The following is a 16,742-nucleotide window of genomic DNA, read 5'->3' on the forward strand; positions in this document are numbered from 1 at the left end:
AACAATGAGATATGCAATCCATCATTTAAATGGGGCGGAATACCCTTTCTTCAATACAAGGGGGGTTGTGGGTGCACTCCAAGACGAAGTAAAAATTTATTTAAATACAATGGAAGTGCAACTTATTTGATAATTAATCAATGCACATTCCCTGGTCCCCTGTCTTACAAGTAATTCAGTATAAATGCAAGTGCAGGGGTTTTTAGTTACAAAGTTATGATCATAAAGTTGATAAGCCACAATACCATATCAAGGTAAACCCCATACGGTGGTCCCTAACTTGTTTACCTCAGGTCATAGTATAAAAGTGTCTCCTGACCATGGCATTGGTTTCAATCAGAGGGACAGCTCCTACCCCGCCACTGACTTTTGTGGCTTTTTAGAGAGAGATTACCCAAACCAACGCCCATTTTTAAAGGCATGAGACCACCTTTGCTGAAGGGCAGGTGTGGGGGTGCTACAAACCACATGGAAGCATAGCCTGCTTCTGGCTACAAAAAAAAAAAATAGAAGGGGGGGTTGTGGGAGCACTCCAAGGCTAAGTAAAAATGCATTGATTAATTGAACAAATCAGTTGCACTTCCATTGTATTTAAACACCCTTTTACTTAACATTGGAGTGCTCTCACAGCCCCCCTTGTATTTTTTGTTTACCCTTTCTTCAACATGAGATTAGAGAACAATCTATTGGAGTTATTTAATAAACAGTGCAAAGTCTAGTCACCTGTAGAAACCAATCGGCAAGAGACATATACTGGTCACTTTTTTTTGTTTTTTAAAACCATGTTATTGGTTGCTTTAAGTTACTCAACATGGGCAAATTTTGTAACAGTTATTAAATATGAAGTTAGGTTTTTGTTATTTCTTAAGTTAAATAGGAGGATGACATGTGGAGGGAAGTCAGCAGAAAAAGTAGTGGTAAGAAAGGACACAAGATAAACAAAAATATGAAACAATTGTAATATAGAGAATAAATGAGAGCTAATAAATGAAGGTTAAAAAGGTAGGAGAGAAAGTAAGAAGCAGGGCATGACAGCAACCAGTGGAAGAAAGGGGAAGAGAAAGTTGAATGTTAATAGTCAGTTGCGAAGAGCATCTCCTGTTTTCACATTTATTTTCCTGCAGTAAGCAATGCTCCACAAAAAAAGGCATCAAGAAAAAAAAAAAAAAAAACCTTTAATGGACTGTACAAAAAGTGTGAAAATCAAGAGGTTGTGATGTAATGCTATACAGATACTTACTCATGCTTGTGAATGGTCAAAGGCGAAAGTGTAGGATCTGCTTGGGCAAACTGCATTCGAGAACAGATTTCCCGGAAGTCCTGGTTTCTCCTCTCAAACTCTTCAACATGAGCAGCCAGGTGAGAATTTACAATGCACAGACGAGTGTTGTGAAACCGGAAACTGATAGCAACACCTCCCTTATTACCCTGCAAGAATACACATCAGGTTTGTGCCAGCATGGAAATATTATGAAGTAACAGACAGTTTGTTTTTGGCATTTGTTTTTAAGGTACATTTAAAAGGATACTGTCATGGGAATTTTAGTTAATTTTCAGTTAATAGTGCTGCTCCAGCAGAATTCTGCACAGAAATCTGTTTCTCAAAAGAGGAAACATTTTTTTATATTTAGTTTTGAAAGCTGACATGGGGCTAGACATTATTGTCAGTTTTCCAGCTGCCCCCAGTCATGTGACTTGTGCTCTGATAAACTTCACTCTTTACTCCTATATGCAAGTTGGAGTGATATCACCCCCTCCTTTTCCCCCCAGCAGCCTAACAACATAACAATGGGAAGGCAACCAGATAGCAGCTCTCCAACACAAGATAACAGCACTCAATAGTAAAATCCAGGTCCCACTGCATTACATTAAGTTACATTGAGTAGGAGAAACAGCAGCCTGCCAGAAAGCAGTTCCATCTTAAAGTCCTGGCTCTTTCTGAAAGCACATGACCTGGCAAAATGACCTGAGATGGCTTCCTGCACACCAATATTACAACTAAAAAAAAAAATTCACTTGCAGTTTCAGGAATTAAATTTTATATGGTAGAGTGAATTATTTGCAGTGTATACAGTGTCATTTAGATATAAAAACTACACTATAAAAATCATGAAAGAATCCCTTTATGAAAAGTTTGTGTTGGAAAGGAACCATGGACACCATCTCAAAGACAAAATCAAAAGTCAATATCAAAGATTACTGAACAGCATGCAGGTTGTATAAAATGTATTTAATAACATTAACTATTTCAGTGTGTGACTATTTCCCTAACCTATAAACTATACTTACCATCCTTCCCATTATTCCTGTCCCCACTGTCTCTGCTTCCACTTCAGAGACATTAACTGCGAGTTCCTTCTTGATGTAGAGCAGTAGCATGATCCCAACTAGGCGTATCAATTTTATCTATCCAAAAAATAAATAAGATACCTTTGTACATAGCTAAACAGCTGCACTTTTAGACATTAGTGCATTACTAATGTTCTACCAACTTCAACTTAATGTAGAAGTTAAGTAGATGTTAAAAAAAAAAAAAAAAAGACAGGTTTCATTATTATTAACTCACATTAAAGGAATACAACATTATTCCAAACAAAAAGATTATTACAAACACAAATAGAGATTTGCTAAGGTCAGGATATAGAAGCAGTTTAACAACAAAGAGGTGCATTGAATATATTGTCACTATAGGTCAGAGGTGTCAAATATGTGACGTGTGTGATATGGAAAGTCTTGTGATTAGCAATATTAACTGTTAAGCTGTGACTCATTTAACTGAATATACAGACAGCTTTAGAAAAAAAAAATACATGTAGCTATAGTTGTTTTCATAAATTGCAGTGGGAGAAGTATTATCAGTAGAGACTGACAAAACATAAAAGCACCGCCTTCTTTCACATTTTAGACTGCAATTGAATCGGTTTTTATACTTAAAAGAAATAGTATCATTTCTAAAACTGGATTCTACTAGTTATAAGAAAACAGAAGTGCATGTGATTTCCAAGGAACTCCCTAGACATATGTGGTTAGAAGTGGTCTACTTGTTGAGATCAGGTCAACATTACCACACAAAGACCCAATAATGACGATGAGACAGATATCCATGACACTTGGGGCCTAATTAAAACTGGGAAAGCAGTTCTGATTAGGATTTCACTGATGTTGTTATAGAGGGAGGTGTGGTATATACTGTAAGTAGAAATAAAAACCTCATCAAAATAGTAAAACCTAATTAAAATGCTACTGCTTTTCAACAATTTACAGCCAGATTATTAGCAGGTAGCAACATACTGAAGTGTTTCTTTCACTTTCCCTGGATATTAACAGCTCATTTAATTATTTTAGGGTAAAATTTAAGGAAAAAAACTTAAAATAAAACAGAAATAGACCAATTCAAAGAATGAATAATTTTTAACTGTACCTTTGCATATTTAGCCTTAGGGTGCAGACCATCAGATACAGCTTTGAACCACTCTTCTTCCTTGGGTGTGTCATTGAAAAAGAAAGCTTCTTTGCTGAGGTCAAGTTCTTGAAACCTGTGTTAAAGTAGCAGCTCTCTCTGTCACACATATTTCAAACAAGCAGATTAGTAGCCAGGTTATTGTACGGTTCAATTTATTAGCGTTTCCTTACAAGAATTAAGAGGGCCAAACACGGGCCGATTTAAAATGCTAATTCTGCCCATTCATACTGAGTCTGCAGATTACCTACTTACTGTATGTATGGGGCTCTCCAACCGGCCTGCTTACTGCTGTTCTCGGTGGTTGCTGATGAAAAATTTACTGTTGCAACTAAGTTGGAGCTACAAAATGCTATTTACGACAATAAGGAATTATACCAAAGAAGCTTGTTGAATTAAGTGATAGGATGCCATCAATTGTTGTACCTTACACTCCATTTGTATATTACGAGCAAGCCAGCATTCATTATGCAAGCATGTGCGTACCTGCACATAAACTTGCTAAAAGTGCTAAGGAAAGTAGTTATAGTGCCGCACCACCTGAAAACTGAATCAGCACAGTCAGCCTGTGCCTATCTTTGAGGTATTAGGAGATCTCCTCTTCAATAGTGTTTCCACTTGTGTTGGCCAGGGTTAAAAAAGCACAGATAGTAAGATTCAGAAATATTTATACAGTGCTAAGTTGTCCAATTTTATCTATGTTAAATACAACTTTTTTTTAAAGAATCATTTCTACTAAAATACAATGTGGGGCTTAGCTTCACTAACAATCAATTTTAAAAGACATAATAGAAAAAATGCCTTGCCTGGTTTAGTTGCTCAGTACCATTAAAAATAGCCGGGTCCCCACTGCTCTCAGGGAGCTGCAGAATCGGGTAGGGTGGGCGAAGCTGTAGTGCCTGCATGTTCCTCCTCAGCTTCTATACTATTGGTTTTACCAGTAGATCTACACAGGGATTGGATAGGCTGGAGGGTGAAATTTGACTTTTCCTCCCAGTTTATCCAATCACCATGCGGTTCTACCAGGACTTCATGAAACTACCAATAGTTTAGAAACTGGGAAGGGGAAAGATTTGTACAGAAGAAGCTCGGCCCTTCCCACCGGATTCTGCAGCTCCCTGACAGCAGTGGGGGCCCGGCTACAGAGTGAGTACAGCGGCCGGACCCCCTTAAGACCCAAAAAGCACCGGGCCCAATACAACTGACCAACTAGACAACTACTCACAGATATGCACAGGCCCAGGAAATCTGGGCGCCCCAAAATGGGCAACAATCCTCTCACTTGCAAGTGCACCAAACAGTGGATCTATGTATGCCCAGCTTTAGGCTCATACATCGGTCTACAAATGTGTGCTTTAAATCAGTCTTGTTTTATCTCCTGGTCATGGGATGGATTTCAGGGGTTAGGAAAGGATTTTTTAAACTTGCCAAAACATTAACAGCAGTTTTTGTAAGCCTTACTCAAAACATAATATGCCTAAATCTGATTAAAAAGACTGTAATTTGGGAATACTTTGTATGGCAGATTCTTTCTACAAATATAGCCTGGTGTTGCACAAAAATTTCCACAAATAACCTATAACATTACTAGACATACATTAAAGGGGTGGTTTACCTTCAAGCAAACTTTTAGCATGTTATAGAATTGCCAATTCTAAGAAATATTTAAGTTAGTCTTCATTATTTATCGGCTATTGTTTTTGGAACATTTGCCTTCTTCTTCTGACTCTTTCCAGTTTTCAAATGGGGGATCAGTGACCCCATCTAAAAACAAATGCTCTGTAAGGATAAAACGTTATTGTTATTGCTACTTTTTATTTCTCATCGTTCTATTCAGGCCTCTCCTATTTATATTCCAGTCTTTTATACAAAGCAATGCATGGTTGCTAGGGTAATTTGGACCTGAAACTGGAGAGCTGCTTAATAAAAACCTAAATAACTCAAAAGCCACAAATAAAAAAAATGAAAATAAAGGCCCAACTCTTCCTTTATTCCAGCCGTTCTCCTAAGCTCTTGGTTAAGGCTGGATGGGCTACACCACAGTCAAGAAAATGACATATTGTTAAACAGATTTAATTTTTTACATGTTCACACACACAAACAACAGTAAATAACAACTAAGTAGATACTGGAAAACCAAAAATGACAAGGTTCTGATTTCAGTCGTTTAAGAATGTTGTTTTTAAAAAAAAAAAAAAAAAAAAAAAATCAATAAGATACAGAAAGGGCAGGTATATGTTTATGTGTACATACCCAATGCAGTATAGATCTGGAGGTTCCGAGTCTTGGCTAAGCCAGGACTGCAAGCTTTCCCTGGGAGACTGTCCATTTACATTGTATGTTCCAACAAAAAACCTGCATACAGAACGAAGAGTAAGCACTGGCAAAAGAAAAGAAGTATGTGCAAATATCTGAAATATTTCAGGAATGCAGGATTAATATACCTGATGGCTCTAGAACAAAGCTAGGAAACCGTGAATCAGGCCTGCTATTTTGCAGATCCAAAAAAAAAAAAAATACTTCTGTTAACTATGCTGTTTTAGGTGTTGGTTTTCGTTCTGGAGTAGTAACCATTGCTTATGCTTATTCTACAATACAATGGAAAATGTACTTCTAATTGCTGATTTTCTAACCTACTCATCTCCATTCCAAAAGAATAAAAAAAACAAGCACTTTTTTTTTTTTTACATACTGTTTAGCTCAAGTTTTTTTTCCTCTCAGGTTTCCCAGAAACTGAATAGTTATAGTTTGATGCTTTATCTGTTACATCTCTCAGCAGCAGCAAAGAGAAAGAATACACAGAGTGACACCACCCTCAGACACCTTGTGCACATGTGCCACGAACTCCGGGTGTGTCATGGGTCTATTTTTAATACAATTTCATTTCCCATATAAAATTACAACAATACCATCATATTTTAAAGTTATACATTTATAGATAACAAATCACTGTTGTTCATATTCACACTGGCAATTAACTATTTATACAATGTCTATTTCTGTTATGGGACTCTAAATTGAAGTCATTTCCTATTAGAACTTTCAATTGTGTTTCTCATTTCCTTTGTTTTGTTTAAGAAATAGGTCATGAATTTGCTAGCTAAAGGATCACTAGGATACTGCAAAACATAGTAGCTTTGTGCTGACTGAACTATTACAAACACCCTTAGATGCATTGTGGAGCTTAACTTTGATGAAAAAAAAAAGAAAGTCAAAACCAGGTAAATTAATATTTTTTTCAGTTTTCAGAACAACTTTTCTGATAATATTATTAAAGGAAATCATGTGAGACACACAACAATTATTCTGACAGCAAAATACTGCAGGCTACTGCTTATTTTCTATACTGAACATTTTGTTGGCGTAAAAATGTTTTAATTTACAATCTGTTCGGAGTAAGAATCATTAACAGCACGGTAAAGAAAAGTATGGGGTCATAAATTAAACCCACATTTATTGGCACAATTACAAGACATACGCCTACTGTACTGTAGACTACATGTTAAAGAAAAATCAAAATACAGAAATTCAAAATAACATGGACTCGGTTGATCTGTACATTTACCTGTAATTCTCAATGGAAATGTAGGCATCTTCGTTCTTGAGAAGTTCCGACTTAATTAAATTGTCTCGCAGGCCAAATTTAGTGAAAGGCACCATCTCGGATTTGTTTGCGGAGAGTACATCTGCTGATCGCACCATGTCAGTAAAAGTGGCTTTATTTTTATTGTGCCTGCCAATGAAACAGTCGTCATATTTAGTGATGGGCAAATCACTTGAATCGTGAAAATTCACCAAAATGCATTGAAGTCTATGGGTGACAATTTTTTTGATGTGTGACAAATTTTTGACTCATGACAATTTTTTTTCACCTATTAGTCTATGGGCGTCACTTTTGCGGCAAAATTTGGTGAAAAACTTTGCTCATCTCTAGTCATATTGAAATGGTTTTAAAAAAAAATCCCCATGTACTTGAAATCTGGAATTGAAATGTGTATATTTCATTAGCAAACTGATTGGGATAGTAGGTTTCAAAAACATACAGTATAACGACTTTAAGAATAAACATTACTAAGACAAGAACCCGTTAAACTATGAAGCAAAATGAAATTGGCAGTAGGCACCCAACTAATTATTATCTAATCAGATTCTCTAAAATCCCAATGCTACTGCTGGAGGCCACAAGTAGGTATGTTATAAAACCAGAAAACAGCAAAAAAAAGGAGCGCCCCCAAAGTGTGATTTTATAAAAATGTGTATCTACAATGAATTGACATCAAAACGAATATATATATAAAAAAAAAATAATAATATTCCCTTCAGCCTCAACATGTTCCGCGCTCCAATAATGCTTCCTCAGTCAGGACCCATATAAAGTGTTATGTAAAAAACACTGACAGAAAATGCATATGCTGCTGCAGCAGAAAGTAGGTTTACTTACCTAAGGGACATTTGTGGAGACCGGGAGGGGTCAAATCTTTGATTGGCTTTTAGCCACTGCCCATTCATGGTCATTTTCTCAGCTTCAAGATCTTGGAAGAGACAAGGCAAACTGCTATTGAGTTGAAATTAACTAAAATCCCCACAAAAAGAGATATAATGGACGCTTTTTATGCCGTTATCTTTTACCTCAATGTTACTTATATCACATCATATTTTTAATAATGAGCAACTATGCAACTATGCAGCTTTTACTCAATCTGTGCTGTCAGCAGGCTTTATCTGCTACATCTATTGCACATCTCTTTTAGGTGTTATTTTGCTCCTAACATCTCTTCTATACATATTTTTATTTCTTATTAGTTACACTGGCAATCAGGAAATGATTTAAAGAAATAGGAAAGGTTTAATTATTGGGTGACTGGATGTTAGGCACCCCACTATGATTAAAATGCTTACCTGAAATCCCAGCCAGGGGCTACAGTTCACTAAAACCTTGGGCCCTGGGAACTTCTGTATGAGCGCCATAACTCCATTTTCTTCTGAATCTTCCTTCTGAAGTACCCAAGACTGGTGCAGTTTTCAGCATATAGAAGCACCGGCCAAGGGTATCAGGTAAGCAATTATAATCACTGGGGGGTGCCTAGCATTTTTCCTTCTCCTTTAATGAGGTTGTTTACCTTCCAAACACTTTTTTCCAGTTCATTTGTTTTCAGGTTGTTCCCCAGAAATAAAGATTTTTTATTTTTTACAATTTTTTCAAAGTCTAAGTTTAAAATTAAAGTTCCTGTCTCTGGTGTTTTATTCAGGAAGCTCGGTACTGCAGGTGCAGACTCTAAACAGTTACAATTTTGCAACATTTAGTTGATACATTCTACAGCAGCATCCTGGAGCATTAGCGACTATAGTATGAGTCTAAAGGTGGCCATAGACATCGCCAAACGAGCGGATCTCTCCCTGATATGGCCACATTGAGGTGGGCGATATCAGGCTGATCCGATCGTGGACCCTAGGGCCCAACGATCGGATCATAATGCATCGGATGCAGGCGGTTGGAACGCGGGAACACATAAACGCTCCAATCAAACAGGATTTTTTAACCTGCCCAATCGAGATCTGCCCGACTTTCGGCCAGATATCCATCGGGAAGCCCGTCTGATGGTCCCACACACGGGCAAATAAGCTGCTGACTTGGTCTGTCGACAACTTTTAATTGGCCCGTGTATGGGGGGCCTTTTACAGCTACCTGTAATGAAATTCAGGGATTCTGCTCAGCAGGAACAAATGCATCATTCCATTTATCCATTTAGAACAGTTTACAGGTTTGGCGACCCCCCTCACAGAGCTGCTTTAGAAAGTGAAACATAACACTTTACTCTTCAATATTAGAAAAACGGTCACACATAGAAAATAGAAAGTAATTGGAAAAAGTCTTTATTTCTGGTGAACCATCGGAAACCAACTGAACTGAAAAAAGTATTGGAAGGTAATCTAAATCACTTTGAATTTTAAATACAGCTTTGCAATACCTTCCTTTTAACTGAACGCTGAAAATAGCAGTTTCAGGTTCACCCATTTTATAAATGGTATTCAAGCTTCTGAAGTAAACACACAATCTTTGAGCTGTTTATCTTTATACATGTACAGAGTATCAGTATATTATATTAAGTAAATGAAGCCCTTAGAACCCCCCTAGATTCTGACACACTGATTCTGCAAACATCACCAGAGAAAGGAAACAAATCCATAGGAGTTCTTAAACATTTTAATCTTATGAAAACAACTTATTTGGTATTAGAAGGTACATAAAATGGTTAGTTGAAAAGAAAAATCTGTGGAGCATTTAGAATAGTTACAATTTTAAGACTGATTAACACAAAAACATGAAGGGGGGGGGGGAAGACATTGGATGTAGTAGGTTACACATAGGGTTGCCACCTGGCTGGTATTTTACCAGCCTGGTCAGTAAAAATTATGGTAGATCCCAATGTTATTAATAGGGAAAAAAGATAAATATATAGGAAGGCCGGTCATTTTTTCCAGAAAAGGTGGCAACCCTAGTTACACATATACTTTTACTATGGAAATCATATGCAAATCAATTGTTCTGTGCCCAGGCAAATGTGTGTTTGGTTAAGTTTCCTGCACAAGAAGCAAACAAGTGTGACAAATCGGTTTATTTTTAAGTACAAGCTAAATCTCCAATAGATCAAAAGGTATCTTTTGAAATGAGAACCTCTGTAAAAAGAAACAAGACATCCAATTTACTGTTCTAATATGCTGCATCCAGTTATATGGCTGTTTACATCATGTTGCATTCATAAATATCACATTAGCAACATGGGCAGTTTTCTACCAAGGGAAAAATTTAAAGTGAATAAAAAAAAATGTGTGCCTTGTCCACCTCTCATGTCCTAATAGAACAGATTTTAGAGAAGGCAACAGGGTCTGTAATCATCTGGCTTCTACTACACTGTTCCTCCAATAGTCAGAACCATCAGAGCAGCAAATAGCAAGGGACAAACAGACACTGCATTCAGTAGCAATTACATTCACAAATAACTTTAAACCACTGAAACGTTTTAATGAACGCACAGTGAAACGTTACTAAGAACGTTTTATTTCACTAGGCAAAACTACACTTTTGGTTTGCATAACTTTTAATAAAACACTGGGTTGCTTTATGTGTAATAATATTGATCACCAAGGTGTTTGCAAAGTGGGTTCAAAGTCCATATAAAAAAAATCAGATACTACTAATCAGTAAATATTCACTTTGAAAACAGAAAGATAGTAACCAGAAAGGCCTCTCTTGTAACCTTCCAGCATATCATTTGTAATTATAAATTCTAACTCTAAAGCTGTTAAAGGAACATAATCAATATTCCTTGTGTAAACTGTTCACTAAATAATTTTTAGCAATAGAATTAGCTAGCATTTATTAATGTTTGTGGGAAAAGTAAAAAAAAAAGTAAAAACATTATATAAAAAGCTAAAAAACAATAGTCAACAGTCAATTCTCAACAGTTGCAATTGGTCCTCATTATTTATCTTTTATTGTTTTTTTAATTATTTGCTGCCTTCTTCTGACTCTTTCCAGCTTTCAAATGGGGGGGGGGGGGTGACTGACTCCATCTAAAAACAAATGCTCTGTAAGACTACAAATGTATTGTTGCCACTTTTTATTACTCATCTTTCTATGCAGTCCCTCTCCTATTCATATTCCAGTCTCAAATTAGTAAATGGTTGCTAGGGTCATTTTGACCCTAGCAACCAGATTGCTGAAATTGCAAACCAGAGAGGTGCTGGATAAAAAGCTAAATGATTAAAAAAAACACATAATAAAAAATGAAAACCAACTGGATATTGTCTCAAAATATCACAAATATTGAATTTCTATAGAGTGGATAATCACTGGGAGTGCCAAATCTTTGGCCTTGCCCGGTCATTATTATCACTTAGAAGATACCCTAAAACCAGCGCTCCTGTTCACTTAAAACTGCCACAGTATGGGGTATTTCTGTAGGAGCTCATTCACTTCGGACTTCTTCCGTTTCTTTTCTTCACAAGCGCAGTAGAGTAGAAAAGCTGTCTTTTTGCATCTATCTTTCCACTTTACTGCGCATGTGCCTGTCTGGAACTATGAGAAGAAGCAGTGCAGGAACAGCTCCAAGGGCAGATACTGGACAGGGCGAGGCTACCTTCAGAAATCATGGGGGGGGGGCCCTAACCTCTCACTGGCCACACGCTTTACTGCCAAACCCTATGCCCTCTGTGGCAATCTGGAGCCCTGGAGGGCCCCCATGATAGTGACCCAGGGGGACAGAGCTAGAGTATAGGATAGTGGTACAGAGATAAGAGAAAGGGAACCACCCTCTAGTAGGCAGGTGTTCCGATCTTCATTTTTAAGTCAATCACATTCATTTTCTGGTTACAAAATGAATCTATTGAGCTAGCTCATCTTTCACTATCCACAGACACAGGAAAGTCACATTATACTTTTCGTTTCCAAAATCAATCAAACCAAATTACCAGTACCACTAAGAAGCTAGTATATAATGAACTTGTTCCCAGAAGAACAGAAGAATGTGACTACTTTCAGTTTCAGATTTTGTGCAGCTTAGTGCAAAAATAACAGAAAACTGTATTTCTTAAAAAACACAACAGGCAACAACTATGTTCAGACCAAGCAAAATTCACGGAACTAGTTATACTACCCCTTTAAACTAAGAACATGGGTGAAAAAGAAATAAAACAGATACATAGATGCAATGATTAACTGAAATATGCATTTAATAAGAACATTACCACCCATGTTTAAACAAAGGCTCCAATGAAAACGTCCTCCAGTGATTTTAATGGTCATACTACATATGAATGGTTCAGAGCACATTAGTACTGCTCACAACCCACAACTGCTCACAGACACACATAAACTAATCATGCATGCAGCATTGCTCTGCCAGGGTGCCACGAGAATCCTGAGCTCTCTACTTCACCTTGGCTATAGACACAGATAAACTGAAAAAGACTGGAATAACTGAAAACTGGAACAAATAGAGGAGTCCCAATTCTACAAAATAAAAATGTGAGTTATCATAGGGGAAGGGCAATGCTATTCCAAGTAAAGGCAAAGTAGGAACTGCAAGGTTTTTCTCTTACAAACTGTGAAACTAAACTAAAAAGGATGTGAAATAGGGGAGCATCATTAGACAATCACCTGAGCTGGGCAATCCCCAAATTAAGTCAATAGGAAGTGATTCACAACAGGTATTTTCATCTCTGTTGCAAATAATTAGAATGTCCCATGTTCTGTACAACTAAAAGTAACCATTTGTTTATATTCTCTTTGGAAATAAATAAAATTAAACCATTTAACCTAACTGAACAGCAGCTTCCCAGAAGCCATATAAATGCCCAACCTACTCTGAACCCCGTTTGTAACACACACCAGTGAAACCATGTCAATTTAACAAGTTCTTTATAGGTTTAAATAAAAGCCTCACCATGGCAGCAATTCAAGAAAAAACAAAACACCTATCTATTGGAGAGCACACAGACACAAGCTTATAGCTAGATTTGTACACAGTCCTAACAACTATGTGAGTATGAAAATTGACACAGAGAACATTATTGTACTTAGCTAAAGCTGCTTATGTGTGAAAACATGGGAACGAAAATAATTGATTCTAACTGCATGATTCAATCCAACCTTGACTTTCCCTCATATGGATAACTGATCTTGGCTCTCTGTATAAGGAAAATGCACCATCTTTTTTGACATGAGCTCATTCAGTTAGGATTATGTAGAAAAGGTGCATAAACACCAAATTCAAAAATTAATATACCTGATTGTAGATTGAAAAGAAGCCATTATAGTCTGTCGGTGTGAACGCTGGGACCAGTTCCTCACCCCCTTCGGCACGCAGTGTAATGCAACCTCTCTCCAAGTTTGTTCCACTGCAAAGTGATAGATTTGGGACTAAAGGTGGCCATACACGTAGAGATCCACAGATCTCTCCCAGATATGCCCACATTGAGGTGGGTGATATCGGTCTGATCCGATCATGGGCCCTAATGTAGCGGGCGGTTGGATCGCTATATGAATATATGCGATCGGACGGGATTTTTAATCCTGCCCGATCGACATCTGGCCAACTTTTGCCAGATATCAATCGGGCCGATAAGCTGCCGATTCGGTCTAAAGGCAGCTTTTATCGGCCCATATCATGGTATCATCGTTTTTTTTATTATTATTTATTTATCTTTGGAAAGCACTGCGTATCTTGACAGCGCTATATAAATAAATGATGATGATAAAATGATGATGAAGTTCATAGAGTATCTAAGCAACACTTTATGTGACCAAAATGTTTGATTTTCAATAAAAACACTTTTGTTTTGATGCAAAGACCTGTGAGTGTGATATATATAAGAAAAAAAACCATAATGTGAGTAGCAGGTAGGGGCTAAACACAGTAAGTTGATCTTTCTATTGTGCAGATTATTTTATCAAATAGGCCAAACAATCTGAGCAGCTGTTGATGCAGCATGCACAGGCCGACAAAGTACATGGATATCAGTTAAGATCCCCGAGCTGGAATGCACATACAAAATGAAATTTCGTACTATAACTGGTAAAATATTATTGGTTTGGGGAACTACAGTAACATCTAAAATTTAAGTGTTTTAAAGTATTTATGTTTGCTACAGAAACAGTTTATATGAACAAGCTGCTGTGTTGCCATGAGGCAGCCATTCAAGTTAAAATAGTGCTAAATGGCACTGGTTAAATAGTAGACAACACATGAGCTCTGTAGAATACAAAGGGTTTCGTTTTTAAATAGGCTATGTAACCTTTGTCTTTTCTCCTTTTTCAGACTGATTGGCTACCCCCACATTTACACAGCACCTTATTTATAAGACAACTAAAGAAAACACACCAGTTTTACCAGTGCAAGTCAATAGTACATTATATCTTAACTACAGGCAGTCACTGGGTTACGTACTGTAGGTCTGTAGGTTTGTTCTTAAGCTGAATTTGTATGTACGTTGAAACATACAGTATACATTTACTTATTAAATGCAACAATGTTTCTCTTAACATAGTATTTATTTTTACCTTGCTGTGCTCTGCAGTAGACAACACACACCAGAGGGGATTGGGGCGGTGGTTTAACGCTAATAAAAGTCAAGCAAACCACAGTACATTACTGTAATAGCCTCTGTTTATAAGTGTGAGTTGTATGTAAGTCGAGGACTCCCTGTATTTTAAAACACTTCCATTTTTTATTAGTCTGTTTAAGGCTTCATATGGTGATGGAAACTGTGCTTAACACACATGAATTCTAACAATAGAGAGCTGTTGCTAGTGATGTAGCAACTCCAATGTAAGAGGTAAAACAATGACTTTATTCTGCCCTGCTTTGCACTCGTAGTTCAATACCCTCTCAGATAATAGATAACACAAACCTTGCAGATTCACAATAATATTCTAATTACCCTAGCAACCATGTGTTGAGAAGAGACGAGAATATCAATACAAGAGGGACTAAATAGACACATAAGTAATAAATAGTAGCAATAACAATACATTTGCAGCCTTACATATTATTTGTTTTTAGATGGGGTTAGTGACCCCACTTTAAAGTTGAAGTCAGAAAAAGAAGGCAAAAAATTGAAAAAAAATTGAAAAGTTGCTTAGAAGTGGCCATTTTGTAACATACCAAAAGTTAGCTTAACGGAGAACTAACTAAAGAAGTAGGCAAGAAATGATGTACATTGTGTTCTGAACTTCTGTACCAGCCCAAGGCAACCTTTAGCAGTAAAGATCTGTGCCTCTGAAGATGCCCCAGTAGCTCCCCATCTTCTTTTCTGCTGATTCACTGCACATGATCTGTGCTGCTGTCAGTTGCCAAGCTTAGGGACCAACTCACTATGTACAGTACATATAAAATATAAATGTCATAATATAAGGCTGATTAATAATTAATACATGGCAGCACAGAAACCAGTGCAACTAGAACGAGAATTTAATAATCAGCCCTGTAGCATCAGCTTATATTACAGGCCACCCTAATTTTCTGCTTGATATTTTGCAACAACCCCTAAGCTTAGCTTCTCAACAGCTGCTCAGAGCCCACTAAGCATGTGAGTGTCGCAGACACTTTCCATGATGGAGACCCCATGTGACAAGTTTGAAGTCCTGGGTCATTGCTGCTATTGAGGAGCTGGAACTTTAGGCTGATGCACAGGGGTGCTGCTGCCATAAGGCGAGTTGTGAAACTTGCCTCAGACAGCAGCAAGTTCCCAGGCAAAAAGCCACTCCTGGTACTTTTAAGAGCCAAATTTGAGGTTGTTAAACTGGAAATTTGGCTCTACTAGTGCAGAAAGCGCTCCTGCACAAGAACGATAAGCGATAGGGAGAGAGGGGGCGGCAGCCAGCTCAGACGGCAAGGAGCAAAGATTCGACCCTGCTGGTGCAATAAGTTCAATATATAGAATATGGCATTGTTCATATTCATTTTTCGGGTTTAGTTCTCCTTTAAAGGTGAACCACCCCTAAATTAAGGCTCTCTCCCTTGCTACTCCCTCCTCTGCTCCACCTCAATATCTTGCATGTTCTGTGATTAACAAACATGGGAAGGAGAACAATCACAGAAGCATGCAAGGCACTGTCCAAATTGGAGTCTTGGTTAGAGTAATGTTGATTACTTCTACATTGTTTCAATGGTACAATTAGTCAGGACACACAGATGAGCAAAATAGCAAAGGACAGAGAAAAAAAGTGAACTTGTTTAGAATTGCATTTTCTTACACTGAGCAACATTTTAATTTTTATGATTTAGGTGGAGCTCCTCATTAAATATACTGTGATATATAACGTAACAAATGCGACTGGATATAATGTTACATGCTAATTGTCTGAACTGCATTTTCCAGTGTTAATGATCATCAAAAATAAATAGCACACTATGTGAAATCCAGTAAACTGGTGGAGATACAAAATAAACAGTGGTGCTGCAGACCCAAAGGCCAAAAAAAACAAAAAACACAAATAACCCTGAGGGGCATTAAAAAAAAAAAATTGCTTACATACCTGATACAGAATTAATATCCAGCCCAGATACTGGTCTATCTTCCTCATAATTCATGTTGTTCAAAAATAGGCTGTTTAAATTGGGAATGTTTTGTTGGCAGTATTTCCTTAGCCAAGCAAACTGCTGAGATGGGAACCCAGGAAGTGCTTCTTTAAGAAAACAAACACAGTATTCATTAGCTCTCCCCCTTACTAGACAGCTGGACTAGACTTAATATTATTACAATCACAATGATTACTTGT

General features: G+C 37.3%; 1 protein-coding gene across 2 annotated transcripts in view; it reads right to left on the reverse strand.

Moving 5' to 3' along the window:
* inpp5b.L (inositol polyphosphate-5-phosphatase B L homeolog) overlaps positions 1-16,742 on the reverse strand; it is a 56,463-nt gene that overhangs the window by 16,089 nt on the left and 23,632 nt on the right. For both annotated transcript variants that reach the window (XM_041582142.1, XM_018246707.2), the window contains 7 exons: positions 16,500-16,649; positions 7,902-7,992; positions 7,026-7,193; positions 5,714-5,815; positions 3,422-3,536; positions 2,290-2,406; positions 1,241-1,428 (listed from right to left, as the gene is read on the reverse strand). In XM_041582142.1, coding sequence (XP_041438076.1) covers positions 1,241-1,428; positions 2,290-2,406; positions 3,422-3,536; positions 5,714-5,815; positions 7,026-7,193; positions 7,902-7,992; positions 16,500-16,649 — 931 coding nt within the window. The remainder of the gene's footprint in view (positions 1-1,240; positions 1,429-2,289; positions 2,407-3,421; positions 3,537-5,713; positions 5,816-7,025; positions 7,194-7,901; positions 7,993-16,499; positions 16,650-16,742) is intronic.

This window comes from Xenopus laevis, chromosome 2L (genome assembly GCF_017654675.1).
Source record: "Xenopus laevis strain J_2021 chromosome 2L, Xenopus_laevis_v10.1, whole genome shotgun sequence".
NCBI lineage: Eukaryota > Metazoa > Chordata > Amphibia > Anura > Pipidae > Xenopus > Xenopus laevis.